Below are 26,935 nucleotides of genomic sequence, written 5' to 3'. Positions count from 1 at the left end.
CACATCTCTAGCCATCCAGCATCCACTCCGAGTGGATTGCTGTGTCTAATTGCAACTGCTCCGACCGGTGACTTGATCAATAAAGCGTCTTGGTTTACGAGGTGATTAATTTATAATTTGTTGGGAGGCTGCTTTTCGATCTGATGGCTCAGCTGGAGAAGCGACTCAATGGAGATGTATTGCAGCGTTGTCAAGCAACACGCTGCCTGGGACAGCCAGCTGTTGCAACTTCTTAGAGGTACTACCACAATATTCGGACATTGTCCAGTCTTCGGAAGTTTATGCAGTGCAAGCCACTTTGACTTCATTTACGCAAAATGCCTAAAACTAGGCAACATAATATTGCGTTCCCTGTAATGATCATTGGAGCTGAGTAAATGGATACAGATTATTTTCCTACTTCATCTAATATATGGGTGGGATGGATACCAGACTAACTGATAGATAGAGTCCAGACTAAAAGATTATTAGTAAATGAATTGAATGTTTTTCATTATTAACTGATATTAGATGGGCTAATATTACAAAAACGACGTATTCGAACGCATATATAATATTTAGTAAACTTACTACAGGCTGGTTGAATCCAAGGTTGTCCAAATCTTATCTTATAAAATCAGGCTGTTTTACTATCCCTCTCCTAACGACGAAGTTTAAATTCAGGAGTTCAATTTCAAGTTCAGTTCAGGAAAACTTTCAGCACATACTTTTATTCACAATGGTAAGGTCCATCAATTGGACTCGAGTGTGTTAAAAAACGTATCTGTAAAAAGGCAATTTACAATATCGATAGAATATTTACAGAAATCGAACCGTACGCGAATGTAAATTGGAAATCAATACGTCATTAGATCAGACCGCAATACGGCATCGTTTGATTGCATATCTTTCAATTGATTACGTTTATTAAAGGCAGTATAAAATTCCACGCCTAAATCATTCGCTAATCATTGAAAACACACTCTGAATTATTTGTTGTTGTATGGCCAGTTTTATTATTGTTCATTCGCACACGTTTTGTAATTGAGTAGAACCAGGTAATTCGATTGCAGAAGTGGAGGTGGACACCTAGCCCCGTCGGTTGTTGAACCCGCCGGGCTGCTCTTGTGGGGGCGGTGGAGCGGTGGCCAAGTAGGCCAGTGCCTTCTGGATAGCCGGCGGGATGGGTGGTGGCGTGGGCAGGTGGTCGCCCTGCGGCTGGAAGCCATTCTCGTCCGCCAGATAGGTTATCCGAATCGGAATGCCCTCGGGTGAGGTGTAGGAGAAGGAGCCCTGCGCGACCTTTGGAGCGGGAAAAGGGCAAATGCAGGTTAGTGGGAGTTCAATTGGCAAACTGGCAGCCAGAAAATGCCAGGCACCTGGCATTTCGGGCATTGCTACCCACCTGGCCGGCATTGTCGGTGCCTGGGTTCTTAAGGTAGCCCTCCTCCTCGGCGTTGATTCCGTTGCCCGTCTCATAGAGATACTTGTAGGAGCCGTCGAAGTTGACCTCCTGCTCCTGTCTGATGATGGGAATAGGTTCTCCCAGGGCCTGACCTCTCACTTGGGGCCTGGCATGGGCCAAGCTGAGCAGAATGGCTGCTATGACGAACAGCTGAAAACATGCGCATGCGATAATCAGCATGGAGTATGCCCAAGATCTCTTCCACCTTACTGTGTATTGCATGTCGAAAGGAACTGTATCCTGTGATCCTCGGTCCTGAGTCCTGGGTACTGGTCGTCTGCTCCGAGTCCGTCTCGATCCGTTACTGTGGCCAACAGAGGCGACTCTTTGCATATTTATACCAAATCGCTTGAACTTTACACACAGACACTTTTGCAGCTGGAGATTTACGAGTGAACGCCTAGCATTTTGAAGATCCGCCGATCGGAAGCCTCTTAGGTGGCTCTTGGTGGAGACCAATACCATCTCCAATGGAACGTTCATAAACCGGACCGTATAGAATCCTCCCACAAGTACAAGACCCATCTGATTTGCTGCAATTTGTCGAATGAGTTGTATACATGACAGAATGTCGATGCCACAGTGGGGACTGTACTTGTTGTTCTTGATATCTATGTTAAATAAATAGAAATTAAATAAATCATTTTCATATCAACTGCTATACTTGTAACATGATATTAAAGTTACAAATTACTTCAGTTCAAAAAGAACTCAGACTTTACAAATTACTTTAATAGTGTAATTTAAAGAACACAAAAATATAGTTTAATATATCATCTCACAATGCTGGAAGCTATCATCAGCAAAGTTGCATCTTGCTGCAGAAACTTGCTGACTTAATAGTAGAAAATATCCTCGGCAGCCATCATCCACTGTGCCTGTATTCCGAGGGGCGTTGGAGGCATTATGATCATCTCGGATCGTGTTGAACATGACCAGCTTGGCATTCATAACTTTTCATCGACTGCATGAGAGGAACAGGGACAGCCTGATGCATTCCTACATCAATTTGTCAGCGCAGTCATTAGGCATTTGACTCAGCGGCTCGATCATCATGATCATCATTGGGGGGATTGTGACTGCCACCTGACCATGATCATGTCTGGCCAACTGACTTACCCACCGTCTAACTGAATGTGGCAAGTGCCGCTTGACCTTTGCGGCAACGGGGCAGATGTTTATAGAACAGGTCCGGCCAAAAGGCGGTAATGACTGGGCAGAGGCGTTCCGTTGCCAGTTGAGCAAATGTCAGTTACCACCGGAGTGGAAGTGAGCCCCAAATGCCCCCATCGATTGCAGTATGGTATGAATGCAAGAGACGGCGCTTGGTATTTGTTTTGGTGTTTTATTTGGCTATTCAGGTGATGAGGATCGTGTCAAGTGGCAGCATCGTAGATCGGCTGGGCGGCTCTATCCGGACTTCTTGTTGAACAGCAGGGACAGGATCTGCTGCTTGACTGGCTTCGCTGTGGTAGTGTCCGTGTAGGTGTAGCTTGAGGAAGGGGATGGGTAGCTGTACGAGTACGAGCTAGTTGGGTAGGTCGGCGAGGTGCTTGTTGGGGGGCTTGTTGGGGTTGTGGCGGTTGTGGTTGGGGTACCTGCCATTGCGATGCCCAGGACAGCGGAGAAACAGACAAGAACAGCGAAGAACTTCATGTTGATTGGATTCGGTGGACTTTTGGGATTGCTGGCTATTGCTTGTCGACGGGAGAGCTGCTGAACTCTGAGTGTGTCTTTTAGTGGTCCAGGCCTCACTATTTATACCCACATTTTGACTATAGTCAGTATCCACTTAATGTTTGCACAAATGGTTCCTTTACCGTTTGCTACATTACTTGCTCTTCCCCCACCAATGTTTACCGAGCAACCCATTGTGAAATGCATCCAATGTTTGATCCCCTTCCATTTCCCAAAAAAAAAAAAAAATTTTGGGCTGGGAGTGTCAATGACTTGGTATTCTTATGAGCTAACTTTCCTAGAGTATATGCCGTTCGTAGCTACTGGGCCACTCCATCGAGAAGGCAAAGTCCGGAAGTGTGGCCAGGAACTCCAGGCTCAGCGCGTCCCGCTTGTCATGTGGACTGACATAGTGCCCAGACACGCCCATTTCGAAGACGGGCTCATCGAAGTTGCCATTGTCCTTCTAAGAATCAGTTGGTTAGTATGGTTATCAGAACGACCCATTTAATACGCACAGAAAGTTCCACGAAGAATTCGACGGGAGTGTTATCAATGCCAAAAGTTAACATGACCACCAAAGGAGGCCTGTAAGTAGCTGGATTATCTAACATTGCGGAGGCAAACGTCCATCGAAGCAGCTTAACACCATCCAGTGGCTTGAAGAACAGACCCATATTCGGGGGACCAGTCAGCCGGAACTCATAACGCACCTGATATCCACCGGACAAAACTGTCTTGCTAATTAATTCCAAAACCGTAGGATACGGCAGTTCTACGAGCTCTTCTCGAGCAAGCCAAAGTGCATCTTTGCGGGCACCACAAAATCGGTAGCAGGGAATCCCGCACATCAACTCGGAGTCACAATCCTCGCCCAGGCGAACCAGATTGGTCAGATTCATGTGATCCCGGAGGGGGGCCTCTATGTTTCGATCCCCCAGGTGAAAGTAGTAGCCAGAATCCTCGCGGCTGATAGAACCATTGTACTCAAAGAATTTGCGATGTACTTGCTGCTCCGACAAAGAATCGAACTAGGTCATCTTAATAATGATGCTTATTAGTGTCCCACTCACCATGAAGTCGGCACGCATGACATTCGTTTTGGGGCGGTAGGGGAATCCAACATCCGAGACGGTAATCATGCTGAAAATAAACATGACCAGTGCCAATCCGCCCAGCATGCAGCTTGGTCGACGAAAGACGTTGATCAGGGGAGCCTATGTGGGACTGATTAAGTAAACGAGTAAATAAGTGTGGAAAACTATCTTACAGCAAAGGAGAACGCCAGAATTGTGCCAAAAGCACACAGAGCGCCAATTAGTAAATCCGGATTGCTGGAGACTCCAAAGCGACCAGTCATCGGAATGAGAATAAGTATGAACATGTGGAACAAGTAGGCGTGGTAAATGAAGGGTATTATCTGGAAAACAATCAGCACCAGGGACCACAGATAGCCTATAATAATGGCTTAAATCATTAAAAGTTCCCACGAATATACTCGTAAAGATAACTTACCGCGACAGTGTAGACGGGTCAATAGATTAATGATTAGTGCAGCAACGTAGAAAATGAGAGAGATCAGGAATAGATAGGCACTACGGTATTTTAGAGCCGTTGCGACCAAACACAAGATGGCCAAAAGGACGCAGTTTGCGTGCCCCACAATATGCATGTAGTAAGTATGGGGGATCTTATTCTGCAGATGATAGCTTAATATAATAAACTAAGTTCATTAGCACGTGATATCACTTACACACTTCTTATGCGTCAAATAGAGGGTCATTGGCAGCACAAGGCCAATAACCGATGGGCAAATGTACAAGCCAATGACAAGCCAACTGTTGCTGTAATAGGTTAAGGTTCTATTTCCCCAATCATAGAAGGTAGCCATTAGCAGGGGAAAGGCCACGGCGAGCAGCACACCCGCAAGGGCTAGAAGGAATAGGAGTCCAAAGACTCCGGCATAGGTGCCAATAGTCTGGCCAGTTACCCGGGACATTCGCCACAATGAGAGGCAGACCAGGAAAATGGCACCGAAGGAGAAGGAGAGATTCAGAGCCAAACTAGTCGACTCCTGGTAATGGATAAAGAATAGGCCAATGAAGTCGAAAAATACTGCATGTCCCGCAGCGTATGCCTGTTGAATGATTACTATGAAAAATGAACGAAAGCCACTCGAAAGAGTAAACGCACCTCTGTGTCGTACATTTCATCAGCACTTGAGATACTCCTTACCAGAGCCAGTAAGTTGTCGCCGGAATTCTGCAGGGAGTCGCGACTTATCACCGTGTAGCGATCGAATTTCGTGTGATAGACGAATCCATTGTACACGCCGGCCATGTCCAAGCCTAGGAGGTGAGAGCTGTTCAGTAAAGTGGTCAAAAAGGACATAACCCCACCCGTAGATTCCCACCTGGCACAACTCCAAAGTCCCGAAAGATTCGGAAATCGGTATCCGATGGTATGATACCAGCCTCGAACATCTCCTCGGCCGTTGTGGTGGCGAACGGGTGCGGGGCGCTATTTCTGTAATGCTAAGATAAGGCGGCAGATTAGATTAATTGATCAGCAGCCAGACGGGTGATATAGCCCATATCTGAAATGCGATCAGAGCATTGCCAAACATATGAATCACCAAAGGCTTTGCCGACTTTCGGGGGGTTTTGTTGCCCAAACAGGGGAACTTACCTCCATCAACCAGGGATGATTGGGACCGCCCTGGAACAGCAGATCTCGCCCACCAGCACCAGCGGAATCCAAATTCAGCAGGGCCCTGTTTGGGAAGCGGATTAGAGGTTCTGGTGATCTCTGCCTGACTCCGAGATTCAAACTCACTTGCAGTTGGCAGCCCATCTGTGCTGCGTGATGAACCCATGTGAACCCTGCATTGGCTGCTCCTCGGCACCATTGAAAAGGAATATAATCGGATGCGGGAAGGGATCCCCCGAAATGGCGACCAGCCGCAATACCTCTAGCATGACGACAACCATGGCAGCGTCATCTCCGGCACCTGTGGGTAATAGTTATTGAAGGCATATCCGAGATGCAGTCCGCCATGCGACTCACCAGGTGATCCCGGCTTGGTGTCGTAGTGACTGTTGACCAAAAGGTAGGAGGTGCTGTTGGAACTCTTGGTACTCAGTCTAACGATTACATTCTGCACACCCTGATAGTGATTCGTTAGGCCCTTAATCAAGTAGGACCCGGATGCCCGTTGCACCTCCACCTCCATGTTGTATACATCGTCTCGCAATACCTGGCGCACTTTCTCGATTTCATCCAGCAACAAATTCACAACGGTGACTTCGTTATTAACATCACCCACCACACGGGGTCCCATTTGACTAATTTTCAGTAGTATTTGCTGAGCTCTTTCGGCCACGAATTGTCCCGGCTTATCTGCCTCCTCGGAGATCCTAATTCCGGAGGGCAAGGCTTGGAAAAGTGGATAGATGACGGCGAAGAAGAGCCCCACCCAGAACAGCAGGTAGGCGGGGGCAAAGTGCCAGGAATACTGCTTGCAATGGATCTTGTCCTCGTCGAACTCGATTATCAGGTTCCCAGACCCCGAAAGGGAATGCTGTCGAAAGGGAATATTATAAATTATCTTTTTAGGCTATCTTAACAGGCAAATTAGTCTGTAATTACACACCTTGGCATTTTTAGTGGCTCCCATTTTTTACGTTCAAGAGATTCGAGAACCGTCCAAGCAAGAGCACCTTCCACGACTCCCGACGCACGACTAACTCGCCGGACATCTCCATCCGCAATTTAAAGTTGTGGCTCGGGTTTATGGTGCGATATGGTTGATATCTTCAGCATAGTATAAAGATATTCGATATTTATGGCGTAATGGCCCGTGCTATTCACGCTTTCGTATCAGCGTGCGCACATACCTAACTCAACTTTCGTCTATGCCATCGATATACTCGAAACCCACCGGTCGCCTTTGCGAGGCCCTCGAGGGGCCAATGATTTGATTACCCAAAGCAAACCAAACCAAAATCATAACCGCTGACTTTGCCCCATATTGTAATCGCACTTGTTGACCAGGGCGGATTTATTCATTTATTGTTTAGCATCTGGTCGGCAGTGCCAAAAGCTGGGGCTGCTATTCCCGCCCCTTTCAATCAGTTTGCAAGGTTTATAGAAGCCAAAAGAATACCGAACCTTCGTTGCCCCAAAAAATCGCCTTGTTGAAATTGAAGGACTGCTATGGTGGACATATTTGGTTATAATGTCGAGTCCACAAAGGAAGGGAAGTGTGATTACACATGTCAATATCATAAATGTGACTTGGTCAAATTTCACTTTTCAATTAAACTAGGTAGTTGGAAACATGTTTATTTTTTATCGTAAGCATTTTTATAACATTCCATAATTTTTTATTATAGCCCATAACTTTCCGAAGTAAAAAATATATGTAGACCGAAATGAACCAAATACTTTCCATATTGATTTGTTTTAACAAATTTTAATACTATGTAAGCTGAATCTCAGAATATATATCTTTCATAGGAACTTGGCCACTCCATGGGATGGGCAAAGTCTGGCAGATCCTCAATGAATTTTCGGGTCGTCGCATCGCGTTTACTTAGATGACTCATATAGTGCCCAGAGATACCCAGCTCCACCACCGGCCCGTCAAAGTTGCCATCGTCCTTCTGCGATATATAAGTACAAATTACAATATATTTGTGTATTAATTAAAACTAATTATATTGCTACTAACCGTCATTTCCAAATAGAATTCCACAGGCGAGTTGTCGCTGCCATATCCGAAGAATATGTGATATGGCGGCTTGTAGACCGATGGATTGTCCAGCATTCCCTTGAGGAACGACCAGTTCAGTATCCTCACTCCATCCCGAGGCTGTACAAAGAAACTCATCCTTGGTGGCCCTGATGACACGACGAAGTGGTATCGAACCCTTGGATCGGACTCAGTGCCCAACACAGTCTTGTTCAGGAACTGCAAAATTGGAGTTCCAGGCAAATCGACGGGCTCATCCCTCGGTAGCCAACGGGCGTCCTTCACGGTGGCACACCAACGGTGGTTAAAGCACGGCAAGCCGCAATACATCTCAGTTTTGCAATAGTCATCAACGCGCGTAATTCCAGAGATATTGATTTTATCCAGCAAGGGATACTCATACCGCCTATCCTGCAAGTCGAAGTAGTAACCACTGTCCTCCAAGCTAATGGAGCCGTCGTACTCGTAGAACTTGCGATGTACCTCCTAAAAACGCATGTATCCAACTTTTATAAGAATGCCTTTGCTCTCCGCTTGCATTGGACTCACCAAAAAGTGGAGACGCATCACATTTGTGGTGGGGCGATATGGAAAGCCCACATCCGAAACAGAAATCATGCAGAAAATAAACATTACTAGTGTCAATCCTCCAACCATGGTCTTTGGTCGCCGGAAGAGATTCAGCAAAGGAGCCTAAAACGATGTCTTTGTCAACACATAATGTCCTCTCATACGAAGGGCAGATCCCTACCAGAAACACCATTGCCAGAATAGAGCCCAGGGCGCACTCCAAGGCGATCAATAAATCGGGATTAGCTTCCATGCCCTTGCGGCTCGTCATCGGAATGGTGAGCACCAGCAGAGCATGGAATAGGTAGGTGAAGTACAGATAGGGAAGTATCTGGCAAACACAGAGCACCAGAGACCAAAGATAGCCTAAATGAGACAAACACGAACATGTGTCATTAAACGCACTTTTATCTCATTCCGGCCTTACCTTTATCATGAAGTCGAGTAGCTAGGTTGATGATCAAAGCTCCCAAGTAGAAGAATACACACATCATGAAGAGATATGCAGTGCGAATGCCAACAACGGTTAGTAAAATGCAAAGCACCGCCATGAAAACACAGTAGGCATGTCCAACGATCTGCAGGTGATATGTGTGCGGAATCTTCTCCTAAAAATAAAGATCAGGTATTCATCTGTAACCTAGTGGAGGAAGTACTGGCCACTTACGCTGGGTCTCAGGGACAAGTAGAGGGTCGAAGGCAAGACTAGTCCAATTATAGAGGGGCAGACGTAGAGGCCAATGACCAACCAGCTGTTGCTGAAGTACGTCATCGTGCGATCGCCGGCATCGTAGAACACAGACATCAGCAATGGAAATCCGAAGGCCAGCAGGCATCCAAGAATGGCGAGCAGGAACTGCATCCCAAAGGCCCGGGCATAGGTGCCCACACTCCAATCCGTAACCCTAGCCATGCGCCACAGGGAAAGGCATATAACCAGAATGGCGCCCAATGAGAACGAGATATTAAGGGCTGTGCCCGTAGACTCGGTATAGTAAACGAAGAAAAGACCCAGATAGTCGAAGAACACGGAGTGACCCTTGGAGTGAGCCTGTTGACAAAGAATCAGATGTATTAGGTGGCAGCCCGAAATAATTTCCATTTCCCACCTCTGTATCGTACATTTCCTCGGCATTGGATATACTGCGGACCAGGGAGAAGACATTATCGCCAGTGTTTTGCAGAGCCCCTCGGGAAATAACCTTGAAGCGATCGAACTTGGTGTGATATACGAAACCATTATAGCAACCAGCCAAGTCCAGACCTGCATCGAGATATACAGATAGATACACAGGTGAAGAAACTGGTACACTGCACCCAATTATATAGAAGCCCACCTGGCACCGGTCCAAAGTCTCGGAAGATACGGAAATCTGTGTCGGAGGGTATCAGATTAGCCTGAAAGATTTCCTCGGCCAGTGTCGTGGCAAAGGGATGCTTGGCACTCTTTTTGTATTGCTAAAGTGAAGAAGAAAGCGATTTTTATTGGATATCGGATCGTAAAGCACGATAAGATAGGCGCGTCTGTAAATGCACTTTCATAGCTTTATGGCTCGGTCGTTAAGATAAAATTGAAGTGGAATGCGCGATTTAGACTTGCCTTCATTAGCCAGGGATGGTTGGGACCCCCCTGGAAAAGAATTTCACGACCTCCAGCTCCTGCCGAATCCAGGTTGATTAAGGCCCTGATTTGAAATTGCCACATTATCAGTTGCCATGGAAGGTGTAATACTACTCACTTGCAGTTCGCTGACCATCGATGGTTGGATATAAACGAATGGGAACCATGGAAGGGCTGCTCCTCAGCGCCATTGAACAGAAACACTATTGGGTGCAGAAAAGGCTCCTCGGACGTGGCCATCAAGCGGAGTGTCTCCAGCATGGTCACAATCATGACCTCAGCGTCCCCAGTTCCTTCACAGAACATAACATTAAATTCTTGGCTTGAAAGACAACTTGAATTACGTACCCACACTGCTGGGCTTCGAATCGTAATGACTGTTGACCAATAGGTAGGAGGTGCTGTTGGAACTCTTGGAACTCAGTTTCACCACCACATTTTGAATGCCCTGGTACATGTTAACCATTTGCCAGTGAAGGAAAGATCCACTGGAGCGCTGTACATCCACCTCCATCTCATAGAGATCGTTCCTCATCTCCTCCCGCACCTTTGATATCTCGCCCAGCAAAAACTGAACCATTTCCACCTCCGTCACGTAATCGCCCGCTATCTTGGGGCCCATAAGATCCAGCTGGATCAGTATGCTCTCCGCACGCTGGGCCACAAAGGTGCCCGGTAGGTTGGCCTCCTCCTCTATCTTGACTCCAGTGGGCAGGTAGTTAAACAGTGGATAGCTCACTGCGAAGAATAGTCCGACCCAGAAGAGCAAGTAAGCAGGTGAGTAGTACCACTCCAGTTGCTTTGAGAATCTTTCTGCTTTCTGCTTCAATTCCAGCAGAGTGTCATTGCTGCAGCCCTCTTCAGGATCTATCACTTCAGTAGCCAATTGCAGGGTATTTTTTTTGTTCTGACTATACGATTGTTTAGAGTGCTCCGAAAGCCTATCCTCTTCAAAACCTCCATTGTGCTTCTCCATATCGCCGGTGTACTGCGTTTATCAGCATCAAATCACAACGAAGAACGGCGCGCGACTGAATAAACTTTCCCGTGCTTATCAAATTTAAGCCTTTTTAAGGCTGCTTTGGGATTGATATCCAACTTGCAGCCCACAAGACCCTATATATTTATGGTACACTGTTTAATAAATTTTATAATCTTCCTGGAGTCAAAGTCTTCTGCAATCTTTATAAGGTGATTTAGTTTTATACTGCGGCATCTGAAAAGTGCTCCCTAGAGATGTGCATCATGAATATAGGTCCGGAATAATATGGATACCAAAATATTTGGTTTTACATCAAACCAAAATTTTACCACATAGAGCTTATCATAAGTAAACAAGCTAGTAAAGCTTTCCAATTAACGAATTAGGGAAGGTTTTTATCGTTTAATGGTAGAGCCTCAGCATATGTTAACATGAAAGACACGATTATATTTGCGTAAATGCCCTTCAAGCATTTTCCAACATTACCAATAAATATAATTATTGCTATACAAAGGTAGTAAAATGACACCATAAATTTTGCATCAATTTTATAAGCCCTAAATCACAAACGATAAAAGCGTATATCAAGATTAGATATACAATCAGTATGAGGACCTACGATAGAGAAGCACGTATTTTTGAAAAGGTTATGGACGAAGGAAAAGGTAAAAGGTCAAGATACTTAATGGCTAAGACATGTGGTCTCTTGAGGAATACAGCGCTTATTAGAAGACACATACTTAAATTTAAAAAAAAAAAACTAAATAGCAATCTGGTGAAAATGTACATTTAATTAAAATTTGATTGAAAGTTCCTAAAATATATATCCCTTAAAAAGCGAGGGCCATTCCATTGCGTGAACAAAGTTAGGTAGCTCGGCCAAAAATTCGCGAGCCCGTGCATCCCTTTCAAATTCGTAGCTGATAAAATGTCCAACAACTCCTAGTTCGATGATAGGGCCACTAAAATCACCATTGGACTTCTGTGAAAATAAAATGTTTACAAAGTGTTAACTATGGAAACAGTTCGCGTACCGTCATTTCTATAAAGAACTTCAGGGGACTGTCGTCCAACCCGAATGAAATATATACGACGTAAGGTGGTTGGTATGTGTCCTCTAATAACTTTCGGTCGAAGGACCAATCCGTGACCTTAGCAACACCCACTGGCTGGATGAAGATGTTCATTTGGGGCGGTCCAGTGAGCTCAAACTCAAATCGCGTAGTTTTGCCGTCCGGCAGTACCGATTTGTCCAATAGCTGCAAGGTTATATCCCCGGGTATGTCCACAGCTTGAGGCAGCCACCCAGCCCTTCTTCGTCCGCCACAAAAGTTAAAGCACGGAGCCCCACACATCACGTACTTATCGCAATCAGGCTCCATTGAAGTTAGCCCAGTCAGGTTGACATTGGAGTCTTTTAGCGGAGTTAGACCGCGTCTATCCTGGTATATGAAGTAATATCCAGAATCACTGTGGGTGACCGCGCCGTCGTAGTCGTAGAATATGCGTTTAGTTTGCTTCAAAAGGATAGCTAGATAAATTATTTGAAATCTTGATGAGGCTTATAGAAAACAGTTTACCATGAAATTGACTCGCATGACATTGGTCTTAGCCCGATAGGGGAATCCCACTTCCGAAACAGCAATCATGCAAAAAATAAAGGACACCACTCCCAAGCCAAGGAGAATGAGCTTTGGCCAGCGGAACACATTGATGAATTGAGCCTAGTGTTCCAATGATAAAAGTAAAATTTGCATCACTTAGAGCAGCAACACTTACAACAAATCCCATTGTAAAGTACGTGCAAATGCCACACAATAGCGCTATAATCAGATCCGGATTTGAACTTATTCCGTTTCTTCCAGTGATCGGGAAAAATACCACGAGCAACATGTAAAACAGATAGGAAAAGTAACAAAATGGAATCACCTGAAGAGATACCACAGTAATGCACCAATAGTAGCCTAAAATGTATTCAACAACTTTAACCAGTGTTTAGACTAATGATTACCATATCTCTTACCGCGGTCATGCAATGTACTTGTCAGATTTATCAACACAGCACCTCCATAAAAGATCAATGAGATGAGGGACAAGTATTGGGAACGGGTACCAATAACCGTTAAAATAAGAATTAGCAAGGCCAAAACCACGAACTTCGCGTGCAAACTCATTTGGATGAGATATGGATGGCTCAGTTTATCCTAAAATTGATCGAATAAGCTATATCAGCTATAAAGCAATAAGCTCTAAGATCTCTTACATTGGGCAGCAGGGTGAAGTACAGGGTCAATGGCAGTATTAGGCCGATGACTGCGGGACACATGTAGAGGCCAAAAACCAACCAGTTGCTAGTGAAGTAGGTCAGAGATCGATCTCCAGCATCGAATAGAACCGCCATCAGAAGAGGAAGGCAAATGCACAACAGTAAGCCCACCAAGTGCAGTCCCAAGGTAATAAGAAACCGGATCGAAATCTGGACAAGCGACATCTTCTCCGACTGGCGGGACATTCTCCAGAGGGAGCAACCCACCAATAGCAGACTTAGGACGCCAATCACGGAGTTCAGGATAATACCAGTGGACTCCGTGTAGTACACAAAGAACAGTCCGAGAAAGTCAAAGAAGACGGCATGGCTATCATCAGTGTTCTGAAAATTGATTTGGTAATCTCTATGCACTAAGTATGAGCCAATTGTTACCTCTGACTCGCTTAATTCACTGGCATTCGCGAATGCCCTCGCAAGTGCAAGAATATTGTTTCCAGTGTTCTGTATGGAGCGTCCTGGAATTACTTTAAAGGTGTCGAAGGCAGTGTCCATTATTGGCCTGCGCGATGTCCAAGCCTGTTAGTTTTAATATTAATATTAGTGTGTCATGTAAAGTTCAGTTTATTGCAGTAGAAGCTGACCTGGCACGTTTCCGAAGTCCCGAAAGATACGGAAATCCGTGTCAGATGGTATAATTCCAGCCTGCCAGGTCTCCTCAGCTAGTGTAGTTGCAAAAGGATGTTTCGCGAACTGTTTGTAGTACTACAGATTCAATAGATGTAGTTTATTTCAATATAATAAGTTTTTTTGCTACTGCGACTTCACCTTCATCAGCCAAGGAGTATTGGGTCCACTCTGGAATAAGAGATCCCGCCCGCCGCTGCCGCCCGACTCAAGGTTTATAAGGGCTCTATAAGAAATGTTTATAGCTAAATTGTTTGAAATATAAGGTCTCCATCGACTAACCGGCAGTTGGGGGCCCACTTGTGTTGGGTAATAAAGCCGTGGGAGCCCTGTAAGGCGTTTTCTTCGGCGCCGTTGAACAGAAAGATAATTCCGTGTTCAAATGGTGTTTCGGATGTGGCCATTTGTCGTAGGACCTCCAACATCACCACAACCATGGTGCCATCATCGCCAGACCCTAGTTATTCTGCACTTAGTGTCTTCTTATTGAACTTGGTATGCGCAATACCCACCTGGACTCCCTGGCTTTGAGTCGAAATGACTGTTGATCAGCAGGTAGGACTCACTTTGCGACTGCTTCGTACTCAGTTTGACGATGACGTTCTGGATGCCTTGGTACATGTCCCACATACCGGCGATCAAAAATCCACCAGAGGCCAACTGGACGTCAACCTCCAGTTCATAAAGATCGCTGCGCAACTCCATTTTAATCTTTTCCACTTCGTCTAAGAGGAACTCAACCGTTTCCACCTCATTCGCTCGACTGCCCACAACTTTGGGTCCAATTCGCTCAAAGGCATGCAGCTGTTGTTCCGCCCTTCCCGCCACGAACTCTCCTCGCTTAGAGGGTTCCTCTGCGATGGTTACCCTTTCTGGAAGTCTGTTGTACAGTGGGATCACGATGGCGAAGAAGAGGGCCAGCCAGAGGAGCAAAAAGGAAGGGGCATAGTACCAAGGCAATCTTTGCCTGCCTTCGGAATCTCCCTCAAGCTCCTAAGAAACGCCACGTAACTTACAAGTATCATGTTCTTACTCATACTCATACTCACTTTATCAATCTTTTTTCTCATTATAATATCCTTTGAAAGTCGAACTGCTTAGATTGCAATATCATGAGAAACTAAACGTTTGGTCCGCAAAGGCAATGCATTAAAGTCCCCTAAGATATATATGGGCTATTAAGATAAAATTGTGAAAATTACCTTATCACACAATATTTTTCAAAATTTTCGTTTTTATCAGCACACGCGGTAAGTCATGGATTTATTACCAGGTTTATTATGATAGGTCAATGGCATCTTAATAAATATAGTCTACAAAATGAAAGCTTACATTTTTTCGCCAATATAAAAGGGTCATAAACGTTTTGAAGCTTTAGAAAGGTAACCAATGTTAAATCGAAATTTTCAACACCATCAGTTAATTTGTTGTACATATGTGGAGCTTGTTTGCAATCACTTCTTAAAACCTTCAATATAACATAAAATTCTCTTAAGCAAAATATTTAACAATTTTTATCTAATGGATCCCAACGGGAGGTGATAAATGGAGTATATTGTACAATTGTAGATGGAAACCTATAGCTATGTAGTACCTAAAAAATATATCGCTTAAATATAGATGGCCATTCCATGACGTGGACAAAGTCGGGGAAGGCGGCCACAAAATCTTTAGCCTCTGCATCCCTTTCGTACTCGTAGCTTACCCAGTGTCCCACAGCTGCGAGTTCCAAAGTGGGAGTATCAAAACCACTATCAGACTTCTCCATATCAATGGAGAACTTTAAAGAGGTGTTATCAGTGCCATAGGAATGGAAGATCTGGTACGGCGGCTGGAACTCCTCCGGTTCGTCCAGCATTTTCCTCACAAATGACCAATCATGGACCTTGGCGGATCCCACCGGCTGGATAAACAAATTCATGTGAGCCGGTCCGGCCAACTCGAATTGGTAACGCGCGACTGTTCCAGACTCCAATACCGTATATCCCAGGAAGTCCAGGGTAAGTTCACCGGGTAAAATCACCTCCGATTCGCGAGGCAACCATCCATCCCACTGGCGCCACTTGCACCAGCTGTAGTAGAAACATGGAATGCCGCACATCACATAATCATCACAGTTATTGGCTACCGGTTCCAATCCGGTCAGGTTGAGTGCAGAGTCCTGGAGTGGGGCGAATGCCCGCCTATCCTGGTAGTTGAAGTAGTAACCGGAATCACTGCGACTCACAGAGCCATCGTGCTCGTAGAAGATGCGACGAGTATGCTTTAAGAAGTAGTCCATTAGATATTGACCAATCATTATGGAAGGGTGACTTACCAAGCAGTTGGCCCGCATCACATTCGTCTTGGCTCGGTAGGGGAAGCCCATTTCTGAGACAGCTATCATGCAAAAGATAAAGGTCGTTACTCCCAATCCGAGAAGTATGAGCTTTGGCCAGCGGAACATATTAATCAGTTGAGCCTGTTCGATGGAACAAAATGGTGGTGAAACAATTCAAAAACCCAATTGTCTTAACCAAAACTAACCGCAAATCCTAAAGCAAAGAAGACGCACACACCGCACAGTAGGCCAACGATAAGATCTGGGTTGGTATTATAGCCATTCCTTCCCAACACCGGAATGAAGATCACGAGGAACATGTAGAACAAGTAGCAGAAGTACGAAAACGATACCACTTGCAGAAACATCACAATCGGTGCCCAATAGTAGCCTGGAATATAAATCAGTGTCACAAAATCACTTAGATTATAGCGATTAACACTATAACTTACCACGATCGTGCAGCGTGCTTACTAGGTTAATCAGGAGAGCCCCTCCATAGAAGATCATCGAAATTAGGCACAGGTACTGGGATCGGAGCCCCATGGCGGTCAAAATGAGAGCCAACAGGGCCTGGACAACCAGGTGGGCGTGCAAACTGAGCTGCAGCTGGTAAGCGTGGCTTACTCTTTCCTGTAAATAAGTCAAAAGTTAGCTCTCAGGTATGACGGACCATTACCAAAAGAAAAAGTCTTACATTGGGCAGCAGGGTGAAGTACAGGGTCAATGGCAGTACTAGGCCGATGATTGCGGGAAACACGTAGAGGCCAAACAGCAACCATTTGTTAGTGAAGTAGGTCAGAGATCGATCTCCAGCATCGAATAGAACCGCCATCAGAAGAGGAAGGCAAATGCACAACAGAAAGCCCACCAAGTGCAGTCCCAAGATAATAAGGAACCGGATCGAAATCTGGACAAGCGACATTTTCTCCGACTGGCGGGACATTCTCCAGAGGGAGCACCCAACCAAGACCAGACTTAGCACTCCCACCACACAGTTCAGAACAATGCCAGTGGTCTCCGTGTAGTACACGAAGAATAGTCCGAGGAAGTCAAAGAACACTGCGTGACTGTCATCACTCTACAAAATCCGTATATGAAGGTGAAATTCTTGTGTTTATACCAGTATAGGGATAGACTTACCTCTGTGCTATACAACTCACTGGCATTGCTGTAGGCGCGCACCAGCGCAAGGACATTGTTTCCGGAGTTCTGGATGGATCGACCTGGTACGTTCTCAAAGGTGTCAAAGGCTGTGTGGTAAACATATCCGTTCTCAATCTGCGCAATGTCCAGACCTTTGAAATGCCAAATGGTTATCAATCCCCATATAGAATCCCCATGCGTGACTCATCTACTCACCAGCTATGTTACCGTAATCTCGGAAAATTCGAAAGTCTGAGTCAGAGGGCAGAACTCCACTCTGAAAGATCTCCTCCGCCATTGTGGTCGCGAACGGGTGCCTTGCGTGCTGTCTGTAGTACTATAAAGAATACTGTTTAGTATACATATATCAGCCGTAAAATAAATGACCATAAATTCGGCCATAAAGCGTATAGGGTGTGTTTGCCATAAGCTTCTTTTGCCTAAGAAATAATAATACTCACCTTCATTAGCCAAGGATTATTCGGACCGCTCTGGAATAACAAGTCACGACCTCCGCTGCCGCCCACCTCGAGGTTGATAAAGGCCCTAAAGTACATTATTGTAGCAAAAAAGATCAAAAATTCCGCTTTTTCGACTCACTTGCACTTTTCGGCCCACTTGTGTTGCGTAATAAAGCCATGCGAACCCTGAAGAGGATTTTCCTCAGCTCCGTTGAATAGGAAGACAATAGGATGCTCGAATGGGATCGGTGATATCGCCATTTGGCGAAGGACCTCCATCATGACCACAACCATTGTGCCATCATCACCGGAACCTAAGGACCTCGATCAGAACCTGGTATTTAAATTGAAAAGAGGAGAGAACTCACCTGGGCTTCCTGGCTTCGAGTCGAAATGGCTGTTGAGCAACAGATAGGATTCACTCTGGGAGCTCTTCGAACTCAGTTTGACGATCACATTGTGAATACCCTGGTACATGTTAACCATGTCGTTGAAAACGTATCCCCCCGTTGGTGACTGGACGTCCAATTCAAGGTCGTAGAGATCACCACGCATTTCTGCACGGATCTTTTCTATTTCTTTTACGAGAAACTCAACCGTGGTCACCTCGTTCGCATAGCTGCCAGTTACTTTGGGTCCAATGCGGTCGTATGTGTGCAGATATCGCTGTGCTTGCTCTGCGACAAATTCTCCCGGCCTGTGTGACTCCTCGGATATGGTCAGCCTGTCCGGAAGTCTGTAGTAGAGCGGGATCACGATGGCGTAGAAGAGCGCCAGCCAGAGCAGCAGAAAGGACGGGGCATAGTACCAGGACAATCGCTGCCTGCGAACGTATCTTTTGCGCAGCGAAAGGGTCTCGACAAGCTCGGTGTCGATGGGATTCTCCTGATAAGTACGCTGTAAATCCCTTCTACCACACTCATCTAAATCAAAACTCACTTTATCAGTCTTTTCCTCCATGGTAAGATTGCGGGATAGCGGGAGCCAAGTCAAACCCTTCCAATGTCCGATCAACGCATAACTGAACGTCTGCACCCCGAGCATATCGACTCGAAGCCTTCCGCCGCACTAGAGACCATAAAGATAAAGCCGTGTGCCGCTTGATACCCCGGTACCCTGATACCCGGTACCTGAACCGGGGGGAACTGTTTTGTCTTAAGGCGCACCGGGCGGCTGGGACTGAGGTGAACTGAACCATGGCCACGGCCATGGTATCTAAATTGGACGGGTTTACGACTTGATATAAATATACATAAGTGGCGATTCCGACGCGTGTGAGGGGCAGCTGCAAATTAAAGCTTATTCATTCAGCGATGTCTGGCAGATTAAGGTAACGCTTGATGGGGTTTCAGAGATTAATATATATTTTTCTATCAGGCGCTGGCTTATCGAGTGCACTATCAAAGCACTTGGAATTCCCAAAAAACATATAATGGATGCAAAACGGAATGGGCTCCAGGAAGTGATCCTAGAAGATATATCGCATAAACAGCGACGGCCATTCCATAGTGTGAACAAAGTCCGGCAAATCAGCTATGAACCGAAGAGTAGTTTCATCCCTCTCGAAATCCTGGCTTACGTAATGCCCGACAACGCCCAGCTCAAAAAACGGTCCATCCAATTGTCCATCGGATTTCTGAAACGTAGATAATCTGTAATACTTTTCATATTGCACTGCACACTGCAACTCACGGCAAAGTCGATGTGGAATTTGAATGGGGAGCTATCCACGCCGTAAGAGAAGTATATCTGATAGGGTGGGGAGTATTTTTCTGGCTTGTCCAGCATTGTCCGTATAAAGGACCAATCCTCCACAGCCACTCCATCCAGCGGTCGTATATACAGACCCATGTGAGGTGGACCAGCCAGCTCAAACTCGAACCTCGCAGAATTTCTCGATTTCGAGAGGGTTTTATTAAGAAGGTTCAGTTCCAGGTGTCCGGGCACAACCACCTGCTTTTCGCGAGGCAGCCAGGCAGCACTGGAGATCCCCCTACACCAGCTACTCCAAAAGCAAGGTATTCCACACATCACGTACTTATCGCAATACGCATCCACTGGTGTTAATCCGGTCAGGTTAACGGCGTAATCCTTGAGTGGACGGAGAGCTCGTCTGTCCTGGTAGTCAAAGTAGTACCCCGAATCGTTGACGCTTAGGCTACCATCGTATTCGTAAAACATTCGACGAGTTTGCTGTGATGAATTCGATGAGTTATGTATGATAATCCATCGAAAACAAGCTATATATGCTTACCAGAAAATTTACGCGCATCACACTGGTCTTGGATCGATAGGGGAAACCAACTTCCGAAACCGAGATCATGCCAAATATGAAGGTCACCACGCCAAGACCAATCAATAAAAAGGTGGACCAGCGGAACATGTTTATCAGGGGAACCTAATCAGCATGATTAACGATCTGATACTTGTAAAGTCCAGCTCAATATTACCACAAAGCCCAGGGCAAAGAAAGTTCCCACGGCACAGATCAGCGCAATAAGCATGTCGGGATTAGCTGAGTCGCGATTTCGTCCCATCGCCGGAAAGAATATCACGAGAAATATGTAGAAAAGGTAGCAAAAGTACACGTATTGTAGCAGCTGGATGATCTGCACGCTTAGTACCCAGTAGTATCCTATAGAAAGTATAATAAGTTTAGGTACATGGTGCTACATCAAAATAACATACTGCACTTACCGCGATCATGCAATGTCGTTAATAGATTAATGAGTAGGGAGGCCACATAAAGAAGCAAAGAGATCATACACATATAAGGAATCCTCAGACCAATGGCAGTCAAAACAATTGCCAGAAGGGACAGTACTACGCAATGGGCATGTAAACCGACGTATATATGGTACGGGTGGCATAATTTATCCTGAAGTAAATATAGGGTAAGTTACTATATGTTACTCATTCTAAGAAATACGACACTTCACTCACAGTTGAGCAGAATGAGTGGTAAAGTGAGGAAGGCAGCACCAGTCCAATGATCGCCGGACATATGTAGAGACCAATCACCAACCAGTTGTTGCTATAATAAGTCATTGTTCGATCGCTGACGTCGTATAAAACAGACATTAATAAGGGCAAGCCAATGCACAGAAGACAGCCCACAAGATGCACTCCCAAATGACTGGCAAACAGAATCGAAATCCTTCCTGGTGAAGCCTCGGACACACATGACATCCTCCACAGCGAAACGGCCACGAGAAGAAAACTTATACCGGCAAAGCAATAGTTTAAGATTATGCCAGTGTTTTCCGTGTAGGTCACAAAGAAGAGGCCCAGGAAATCAAAGAAGACAGCATGTCCTGCACTATGCTCCTGTAATTTGTACAAAATTATTTCTTGATATATATTTCTTGAAATATGCTCACCTCAGTGTTATGTAGTTCACTGGCATTGGATAGAGCTCGAGCGAGGGCTAGAATGTTTTCCCCGGTGTTCTGAACCGAACGTCCTGGAACCGCGTCGAAGCTATCGAATGCCGTATGATAAACGTATCCGTTGCTAAACTGCGCAATATCGAGTCCTTTAAAAGTAATCAATTGAGATGTGAATCTATACGCTGACAATTTGGGCTTACCGGGAATGTTTCCGTAATCTCGAAATATTCGGAAATCCGTGTCAGAGGGCAGTATTCCGAACTGAAAGATCTCTTCCGCCAATGTAGAGGCAAAAGGATGCTTTGAGTGCTCTTTATAATACTAAAATAAGCCACATATCACTGCATATTGTTGGTTGATATCTCCTACGTACCTTCACCAGCCAGGGGTTATTTGGACCACTCTGGAATAGGATATCTCGACCACCGTTGCCACCAACTTCCAAATTGATAACTGCCCTTTGGGTAAGAGTTTAGACAACAATTTGAGTTGCGATCTTAAACATACTTGCAATTTGGTGCCCACTTATGCTGGGTGATAAAACCATGGGACGCCTGTAGAGGATTCTCCTCGGCGCCATTGAACAAAAAGACTATTGGATGCATAAACGTGCTCTCGGAAATGGACATTTGTCGAAGAACCTCCAACATCACCACAACCATTGTGCCATCATCTCCGGCACCTGCAAACAAGTACTACTTGTAGTAGACTAAATAAGTTCTACGTTCATTTAAGCCAACCCACCTGGACTTCCTGGCTTCGTGTCGAAGTGACTGTTGATTAGCAGATAGGATGAGCTATTCGAATTCGTAGTACTCAGCCTTACAACCACATTCTGAATCCCCTGATAAAGGCTGGTCATGGTTCCCACCACATAGGAGCCCGTTGGCTGCTGGACGTCCACCTCCAAATCAAAGAGGTCTACGCGCATTTCGCGCCGAATCTTTTCCACCTCGTTTAAGAGAAATGCAACCGTTGTCACCTCATTCGCCATGCTCCCAACCACTTTGGGTCCGATACGATCCAGTTCGTGGAGAATCTTCTGCGCTCTCTCGGCCACAAATTGCCCGGGCTTAAGTGGCTCGTCGGCTATGGTTATTCGATCTGGAAGCCGGTAGAAGAGCGGAATCACGATGGCGTAGAATAGCACCACCCAGAGGAGCAGAAAAGAGGGCGCATAGTACCACGGAAGTCTTCTCTTCAACTCCTTTTCCTTCGACAAGACATGGTAAAGAACGGTGTCCGAAAGACTTTCCTTAATAGGTTTATGATAGATGTACAATGAAAATGTTTATTAATATGTACTTGCTTTATTGCCGTCAGCCTGCAGTCCCATACTCCCAACCCAATTCTGCGGAAAGCGAACTGTGTCGATGCCCAGCAGTATCGCTACTGAATGTTTGTAGTGCGATTGCTACGCGATCGGCGCTCTTCAGTTTTCAAAGATAGCCCACAGGGCGCCGTGATAGGAAACCAAGAACAAAATACATGGAAAAGCAATCATTCTATGATCTAGATGCTTAGATTAGTTATAGGTAAAAGTTTCATTGCTTGTCAGATTGGATCAACGCCACCAAATATAATCTCACAATCTACACACGCGACTGTGCTCAAGCGTTTGATTAATGAGTTTGTATGGTAACAGGGAAAATTCCATTACTCAAATCATTGCGTTTAATTATAAGACTTAAGTCTACGTTTTAGGGCTAACAGAGGCGTTTTTTGGTGCAAAGAAAAGGTATCGAGATGTGGCATAAGTCCACCAACTTAAAATATGTAACGTTCATACAACGTCGGCCATTCCATAACGTGAGCAAAGTCGGGGAAATCGGCTATAAACTTCAGGCCAGCAGCGTCTCGATCATAATCGTAGCTAACAAAACTAGCAGCAAATCCCAGCTGAAAGGTTGGAGTGCTGAAGTCACCCGAGGATTTCTATGAAGAAGACCGTTAATGCAAGGAATATAGGTGGTGGTTATATAGAATATAGAGGATGTGGTTAAACTCACTGCAAAATCAATATGAAACTTTAAGGGAGAACTATCATTGCCATAGGCGAAGAATATTTGATATGGCGGTGGGTATTTGTCGGGTTCATCCAGCATGTTCCGAATGAATGACCAATCCTCCACCTCAACCCCATCCAGAGGTTGAATATATAGGCTCATGTGCGGTGGCCCCGTGATCTCGAACTCGAACCTGGCTACCTTTCCGGAGCCCAAGACAGCTTTGCTGAGCAGCTTTAGTGACGTCGCTCCTGGAATGGCCACCTCCTGCTCCCGAGGCAACCAATGGCTATTGGCGCGGGTCTTACACCAACGGTGATTGAAGCAGGGAACTCCACACATCAGGTACTTATCGCACTCAGAGGAGGTGCTGGTCAAGCCAGTTAGATTGACAGAAGTGTTCTCCAGTGGATAATAGAGGCGACGGTCCTGGAAGTCGAAGTAGTAGCCAGAATCACTGAGACTCACGGAGCCATCGTACTCATAGAAAATGCGCCGAACTTGCTGAAGAATTATGAGTGTTATTGCGGACAAACATTGTTTGCATTGGAGCATACGTACCAGGAAATGAATTCTCATCACGCTGCTTTTGGCCCGATATGGAAAGCCCACTTCGGAAACCGCTATCATGCTGAATATAAACGTGACCACTCCCAATCCGAGCAGTGCCAATTTGGGCCAGCGGAATATATTTATCAGAGGAGCCTGGGTAACCATGAATTAGTTGTATTTTTTGCTCATGAGTAGCCACATTTCTTACCACAAATCCCAGTGCAAAGAAAGTACCAACCGCGCAGATCACAGCGATCAGGAGATCAGGATTAGTGCCGTGTCCAAAGCGTCCCAACATGGGAAAGAACACCATAAGAAAAGTGTAGAAGAGGGAGCTAAAGTACAGGAAGGGCACTAGTTGCAGGACTTGCACCATCAGCACCCAATAATATCCTGCAATAATGCACTAGTTACCAATCTAAGTGGAAGATTTGTTTTGCCATGAGTTACCTCGATCATGCAGAGTACTTAAAAGATTGATCAACAGAGCTCCTCCATAAAAAAGCAAGGACATCATGCACAGATATGGAGTCCTCAAACTTATAGCAGTCAGGATAATGGCAATTAAGGACAGGAGCACACAGTGCGCATGGAGACTCATATGTATGTGATTGGGGTGGCTGATGTCGTCCTGTTACGAAAGTCATAAAAGGTAAAATATAGTGAATACTGAAAGTGCAGGCAACTCACATTTGGTTTTAGAGTGTAGTAGAGAGTCAAAGGCAGAACCTGCCCAATAACTGCTGGAACGATGAACAGCCCAATCACCAGCCAATTGTTACTGAAGTATGTCATGGATCGGTCTCCGGCATCGAAGATAACTGCCAACAGCAGAGGCAGCCCAAGGCTGAGGACCAACCCCAGCACATGAAGGCCCAGGATTATGGCGAACCATATGGACACTTGGCCAATAGAGGCATCCGATTCACGACCCATCCTCAAGAGGGAACAGCCTACCAGAACCAAACTGACAACGGCAATGCAACAGTTGAGGACTATGCCAGTGGTTTCAGTGTAGTACACAAAAAACAGGCCCAGATAGTCAAAGAAAACGGCATGTCCTTCGCTGTGATCCTGTCGAAACAAAATAATTAGTATCAAATATTACAGATTTGCATTGTATGTGATGCACCTCTGGGTTCCGCATTTCAGGGGCATTGGCAAACGCCCGCACCAGAGATAAGGCATTTTCCCCGGTACTTTGTAGGGAATCAATGGGCACCGCCTGAACATTATCAAAGATTGTGTGGTATACATAGCCATTGCTGATTTGCGCCATGTCAAGGCCTTTAAGCAAAACGAGTTTAATACCAAACCAGTAAGGCACTCGCGTGACCAACTCACCTGGCAGTTGTCCGTAGTCGCGAAAGATACGGAAATCCGTATCGGATGGTAAAATGCCAGACTGAAATATTTCCTCGGCCATTGTGGTGGCAAATGGGTGTTTCGCATTCTGGTAATAGTACTATGGGGAGTAAATAAAATAAATGTCCGTTTGTCAATAAATGCTGCTATCTTCAAAGGCAATTTCATCCCGCCATCGTCGATTGCCGCTATTAACATTCGAAATTCGATAAACATATATAATTTTGAATGCATATCAACTGATAACCCTGAGCATGGCAAAAAGCTATGAAAGCTATTAGTCGTGTGCATACAGACCTTAATGAGCCAGGGATTATTCGGTCCGCTCTGGAACAAGAGCTCACGACCTCCGCTGCCGGCCACTTCCAGATTTATGAGAGCCCTGCAGAATTATCCTTGTAGTTATATCCGCTAAATGCCAGGGTATAAAACCACTCACTTGCAGTTTTCCGCCCACTTATGAAGGGTAATGAAGCCGTGGGACGCCTCCAAAGGATTTTCCTCAGCTCCGTTGAACAGAAACACAATGGGATGTTCGAATGGGGTGTCCGATATGGCCACCTGTCGTAGGACTTCCAGCATGACTACAACCATAGTGCCATCATCGCCGGAACCTATAAGAAGGCGTAAACCAATATTATATGATACTTTTTGAAAAGAACAGTATGTGTTGACTTACCAGGACTGCTGGGCTTGGAATCAAAGTGACTGTTGACCAGCAGGTAGGACGAACTATTGGAGCTCCTGCTACTAATCTTAACAACCACATTCGTGACGCCCTGATACATGTTCACCATCTGCCAATGCATGTAGGCGCCAGAAGGATGTTGGACATCCAGCTCCAGCTCGTAGAGATCACTGCGCATTGCTGCCCGGATGTTCTCCACCTCCTCCGCGAGAAAGGCCACCGTTGTCACCTCATTCGCCACACTACCCACCACCTTGGGTCCGATCCGGTCGTATTTGTAGAGCAGTCGCTGCGCCCTCTCCGCCACAAATTGGCCAGGCTTACTCGATTCATGTGATATAAGGACGCTGTCCGGCAGACGATGGTATAAGGGATATACCACTGCGTAGAATAGAACAACCCACAAGAGCAGAAAGGATGGTGCGTAGTGCCAGGGTAATCGGTGCCTTCTCTGCTTTTGCTGCGATAAAACATTGACCAGAGCTACGTCCGGAGACCCCTGAAAAGTCATTGGTTTACTACCACACATTGATTTCGTATATCAAAATTTACATCCTCTTCCCTCGACTTCATGTCGATAATTGGTAGTTTCCGGTCGTTCGCGGAAGTCGAACAGTTCCTTTGGCCAGTCGGGACTGAACTGAAAGTGCCATTGGCTTGGGACACCGAAAGTTGAAGGTGGACGGATATTATCAGCAGTGATTCGCACTTTGAATCCCATAAAGATAAATCGGTTTATGCATGCTATACTCGTATAGCGTTCGATGCTAACGAGAATGTGACTAACACCTTGCATACTTTGCAGTTACTTCCCAGTTGGTTTTGCCGATTTGGTATCTAAATGGCAAGATTTATGGACTACTATCTTTATATCACTTTTAACTAGTTAAAAAATTTGTTTTGGCACGCTTGTGTACCCAGTCACTGCCAGTCCCACGAACTTAAATCTTATCTTTATGCCCATATGGGGTTGGTGTATATACTCTCGTCGTGAGCTACTTCAGTACC

At 45.5% G+C, this 26,935-nt stretch overlaps 8 protein-coding genes across 10 annotated transcripts; all 8 read right to left on the bottom strand.

Moving 5' to 3' along the window:
* Positions 1 to 981: 981 nt before the first annotated feature.
* On the bottom strand, positions 982 to 1,838 carry LOC6546686 (endocuticle structural glycoprotein ABD-4). The gene is made up of 3 exons (XM_015156116.2): positions 1,655 to 1,838; positions 1,385 to 1,594; positions 982 to 1,281 (listed from the first exon to the last, which is right to left on the bottom strand). Exons 1-3 carry the CDS (start codon positions 1,775 to 1,777, stop codon positions 1,069 to 1,071), a joined length of 546 nt encoding a protein of 181 aa, XP_015011602.2. The 5' UTR covers positions 1,778 to 1,838; the 3' UTR covers positions 982 to 1,068.
* A 931-nt stretch (positions 1,839 to 2,769) lies between these two features.
* On the bottom strand, positions 2,770 to 3,213 carry LOC6546687. The gene has a single exon (XM_001975896.3). The coding sequence runs from the start codon at positions 3,098 to 3,100 to the stop codon at positions 2,855 to 2,857; it is 246 nt and encodes an 81-aa protein (XP_001975932.1). The 5' UTR covers positions 3,101 to 3,213; the 3' UTR covers positions 2,770 to 2,854.
* Positions 3,214 to 3,380: 167 nt separating this feature from the next.
* On the bottom strand, positions 3,381 to 6,862 carry LOC6546688 (endoplasmic reticulum metallopeptidase 1). The gene is made up of 12 exons (XM_001975897.3): positions 6,774 to 6,862; positions 6,188 to 6,701; positions 5,957 to 6,131; positions 5,810 to 5,894; positions 5,535 to 5,655; positions 5,315 to 5,469; positions 4,875 to 5,258; positions 4,637 to 4,817; positions 4,392 to 4,576; positions 4,195 to 4,338; positions 3,640 to 4,131; positions 3,381 to 3,587 (listed from the first exon to the last, which is right to left on the bottom strand). Exons 1-12 carry the CDS (start codon positions 6,795 to 6,797, stop codon positions 3,420 to 3,422), a joined length of 2,628 nt encoding a protein of 875 aa, XP_001975933.1. The 5' UTR covers positions 6,798 to 6,862; the 3' UTR covers positions 3,381 to 3,419.
* Positions 6,863 to 7,579: 717 nt separating this feature from the next.
* Positions 7,580 to 11,093, bottom strand: LOC6546689 (endoplasmic reticulum metallopeptidase 1). Its single transcript, XM_001975898.3, has 11 exons — positions 10,414 to 11,093; positions 10,184 to 10,358; positions 10,045 to 10,129; positions 9,782 to 9,902; positions 9,554 to 9,708; positions 9,112 to 9,495; positions 8,872 to 9,052; positions 8,626 to 8,810; positions 8,424 to 8,567; positions 7,854 to 8,360; positions 7,580 to 7,785 (listed from the first exon to the last, which is right to left on the bottom strand). Exons 1-11 carry the CDS (start codon positions 11,039 to 11,041, stop codon positions 7,618 to 7,620), a joined length of 2,733 nt encoding a protein of 910 aa, XP_001975934.2. The 5' UTR covers positions 11,042 to 11,093; the 3' UTR covers positions 7,580 to 7,617.
* A 768-nt stretch (positions 11,094 to 11,861) lies between these two features.
* On the bottom strand, positions 11,862 to 15,070 carry LOC26526953 (endoplasmic reticulum metallopeptidase 1). The gene is given in 13 exon segments (XM_026980173.1): positions 11,862 to 12,029; positions 12,082 to 12,564; positions 12,628 to 12,771; positions 12,827 to 13,011; positions 13,071 to 13,251; positions 13,311 to 13,697; positions 13,749 to 13,863; positions 13,865 to 13,892; positions 13,958 to 14,078; positions 14,142 to 14,226; positions 14,283 to 14,457; positions 14,513 to 14,993; positions 15,050 to 15,070. Coding segments are annotated over 13 exon segments (2,574 nt in total).
* A 476-nt stretch (positions 15,071 to 15,546) lies between these two features.
* Positions 15,547 to 18,944, bottom strand: LOC6546690 (endoplasmic reticulum metallopeptidase 1). Its single transcript, XM_001975899.3, has 11 exons — positions 18,867 to 18,944; positions 18,296 to 18,812; positions 18,067 to 18,241; positions 17,928 to 18,012; positions 17,683 to 17,803; positions 17,464 to 17,618; positions 17,018 to 17,401; positions 16,773 to 16,953; positions 16,527 to 16,711; positions 16,318 to 16,461; positions 15,547 to 16,263 (listed from the first exon to the last, which is right to left on the bottom strand). The coding sequence occupies exons 1-11, from the start codon at positions 18,885 to 18,887 to the stop codon at positions 15,595 to 15,597; spliced, it is 2,637 nt and encodes an 878-aa protein (XP_001975935.1). The 5' UTR covers positions 18,888 to 18,944; the 3' UTR covers positions 15,547 to 15,594.
* A 326-nt stretch (positions 18,945 to 19,270) lies between these two features.
* On the bottom strand, positions 19,271 to 22,820 carry LOC6546691 (endoplasmic reticulum metallopeptidase 1). Its single transcript, XM_001975900.3, is given in 14 exon segments — positions 19,271 to 19,563; positions 19,620 to 20,120; positions 20,182 to 20,325; positions 20,378 to 20,562; positions 20,625 to 20,805; positions 20,871 to 21,254; positions 21,308 to 21,462; positions 21,517 to 21,637; positions 21,690 to 21,774; positions 21,824 to 21,998; positions 22,061 to 22,571; positions 22,626 to 22,677; positions 22,679 to 22,730; positions 22,805 to 22,820. Coding segments are annotated over 14 exon segments (2,730 nt in total). The 3' UTR covers positions 19,271 to 19,395.
* Positions 22,760 to 26,895, bottom strand: LOC6546830 (endoplasmic reticulum metallopeptidase 1). 3 transcript variants are annotated; one of them, XM_001975901.3, is made up of 12 exons: positions 26,480 to 26,895; positions 25,919 to 26,426; positions 25,679 to 25,853; positions 25,537 to 25,621; positions 25,219 to 25,339; positions 25,007 to 25,161; positions 24,565 to 24,948; positions 24,325 to 24,505; positions 24,083 to 24,267; positions 23,884 to 24,027; positions 23,326 to 23,826; positions 22,760 to 23,251 (listed from the first exon to the last, which is right to left on the bottom strand). In XM_001975901.3, the coding sequence occupies exons 1-12, from the start codon at positions 26,498 to 26,500 to the stop codon at positions 23,084 to 23,086; spliced, it is 2,628 nt and encodes an 875-aa protein (XP_001975937.1). In that variant the 5' UTR covers positions 26,501 to 26,895; the 3' UTR covers positions 22,760 to 23,083. The 3 variants fall into 3 exon arrangements, with proteins under 3 accessions (XP_001975937.1, XP_026836193.1, XP_026836194.1); XM_026980392.1 differs by having other exon boundaries at positions 25,919 to 26,520; XM_026980393.1 differs by lacking the exon at positions 22,760 to 23,251 and having other exon boundaries at positions 23,748 to 23,822; positions 25,919 to 26,520.
* Between the last annotated feature and the right edge of the window lie 40 nt (positions 26,896 to 26,935).

This window comes from Drosophila erecta, unplaced genomic scaffold, assembly GCF_003286155.1.
Source record: "Drosophila erecta strain 14021-0224.00,06,07 unplaced genomic scaffold, DereRS2 tig00000092-arrow-pilon, whole genome shotgun sequence".
Lineage (NCBI taxonomy): Eukaryota > Metazoa > Arthropoda > Insecta > Diptera > Drosophilidae > Drosophila > Drosophila erecta.
This window is presented reverse-complemented; position numbering and strand designations above follow the sequence as displayed.

What these genes read in the sequence shown, in the direction of transcription:
- LOC6546686 (XM_015156116.2), bottom strand. Translation starts at nt 1,777, where the DNA reads ATGCAAAGAGTCGCCTCTGTTGGCCACAGTAACGGATCGAGACGGACT. An exon ending in CTTTCGACATGCAATACACA is followed by an intron (nt 1,595 to 1,654) that starts GTAAGGTGGAAG and finishes GCATGTTTTCAG; the next exon opens with CTGTTCGTCATAGCAGCCAT. An exon ending in GCACCGACAATGCCGGCCAG is followed by an intron (nt 1,282 to 1,384) that starts GTGGGTAGCAAT and finishes CCCGCTCCAAAG; the next exon opens with GTCGCGCAGGGCTCCTTCTC.
- LOC6546687 (XM_001975896.3), bottom strand. Translation starts at nt 3,100, where the DNA reads ATGAAGTTCTTCGCTGTTCTTGTCTGTTTCTCCGCTGTCCTGGGCATC.
- LOC6546688 (XM_001975897.3), bottom strand. Translation starts at nt 6,797, where the DNA reads ATGGGAGCCACTAAAAATGCCAAG. An exon ending in GAGCCACTAAAAATGCCAAG is followed by an intron (nt 6,702 to 6,773) that starts GTGTGTAATTAC and finishes CCCTTTCGACAG; the next exon opens with CATTCCCTTTCGGGGTCTGG. An exon ending in GACCCGTCTACACTGTCGCG is followed by an intron (nt 4,577 to 4,636) that starts GTAAGTTATCTT and finishes CCATTATTATAG; the next exon opens with GCTATCTGTGGTCCCTGGTG.
- LOC6546689 (XM_001975898.3), bottom strand. Translation starts at nt 11,041, where the DNA reads ATGGAGAAGCACAATGGAGGTTTTGAAGAGGATAGGCTTTCGGAGCAC. An exon ending in TTCGAAGCCCAGCAGTGTGG is followed by an intron (nt 10,359 to 10,413) that starts GTACGTAATTCA and finishes TGTTCTGTGAAG; the next exon opens with GAACTGGGGACGCTGAGGTC. An exon ending in ACCATCCCTGGCTAATGAAG is followed by an intron (nt 9,903 to 10,044) that starts GCAAGTCTAAAT and finishes TCTTCACTTTAG; the next exon opens with CAATACAAAAAGAGTGCCAA.
- LOC6546690 (XM_001975899.3), bottom strand. Translation starts at nt 18,887, where the DNA reads ATGGAGGAAAAGACTGATAAA. An exon ending in GTGAGTTGTATAGCACAGAG is followed by an intron (nt 17,402 to 17,463) that starts GTAAGTCTATCC and finishes CGGATTTTGTAG; the next exon opens with AGTGATGACAGTCACGCAGT. An exon ending in TGATGCGGGCCAACTGCTTG is followed by an intron (nt 16,264 to 16,317) that starts GTAAGTCACCCT and finishes TACTTCTTAAAG; the next exon opens with CATACTCGTCGCATCTTCTA.
- LOC6546830 (XM_026980392.1), bottom strand. Translation starts at nt 26,456, where the DNA reads ATGTGTGGTAGTAAACCAATGACTTTTCAGGGGTCTCCGGACGTAGCT. An exon ending in ACTACACTCTAAAACCAAAT is followed by an intron (nt 24,506 to 24,564) that starts GTGAGTTGCCTG and finishes CTTTCGTAACAG; the next exon opens with GACGACATCAGCCACCCCAA. An exon ending in TGATGAGAATTCATTTCCTG is followed by an intron (nt 23,827 to 23,883) that starts GTACGTATGCTC and finishes ATAATTCTTCAG; the next exon opens with CAAGTTCGGCGCATTTTCTA.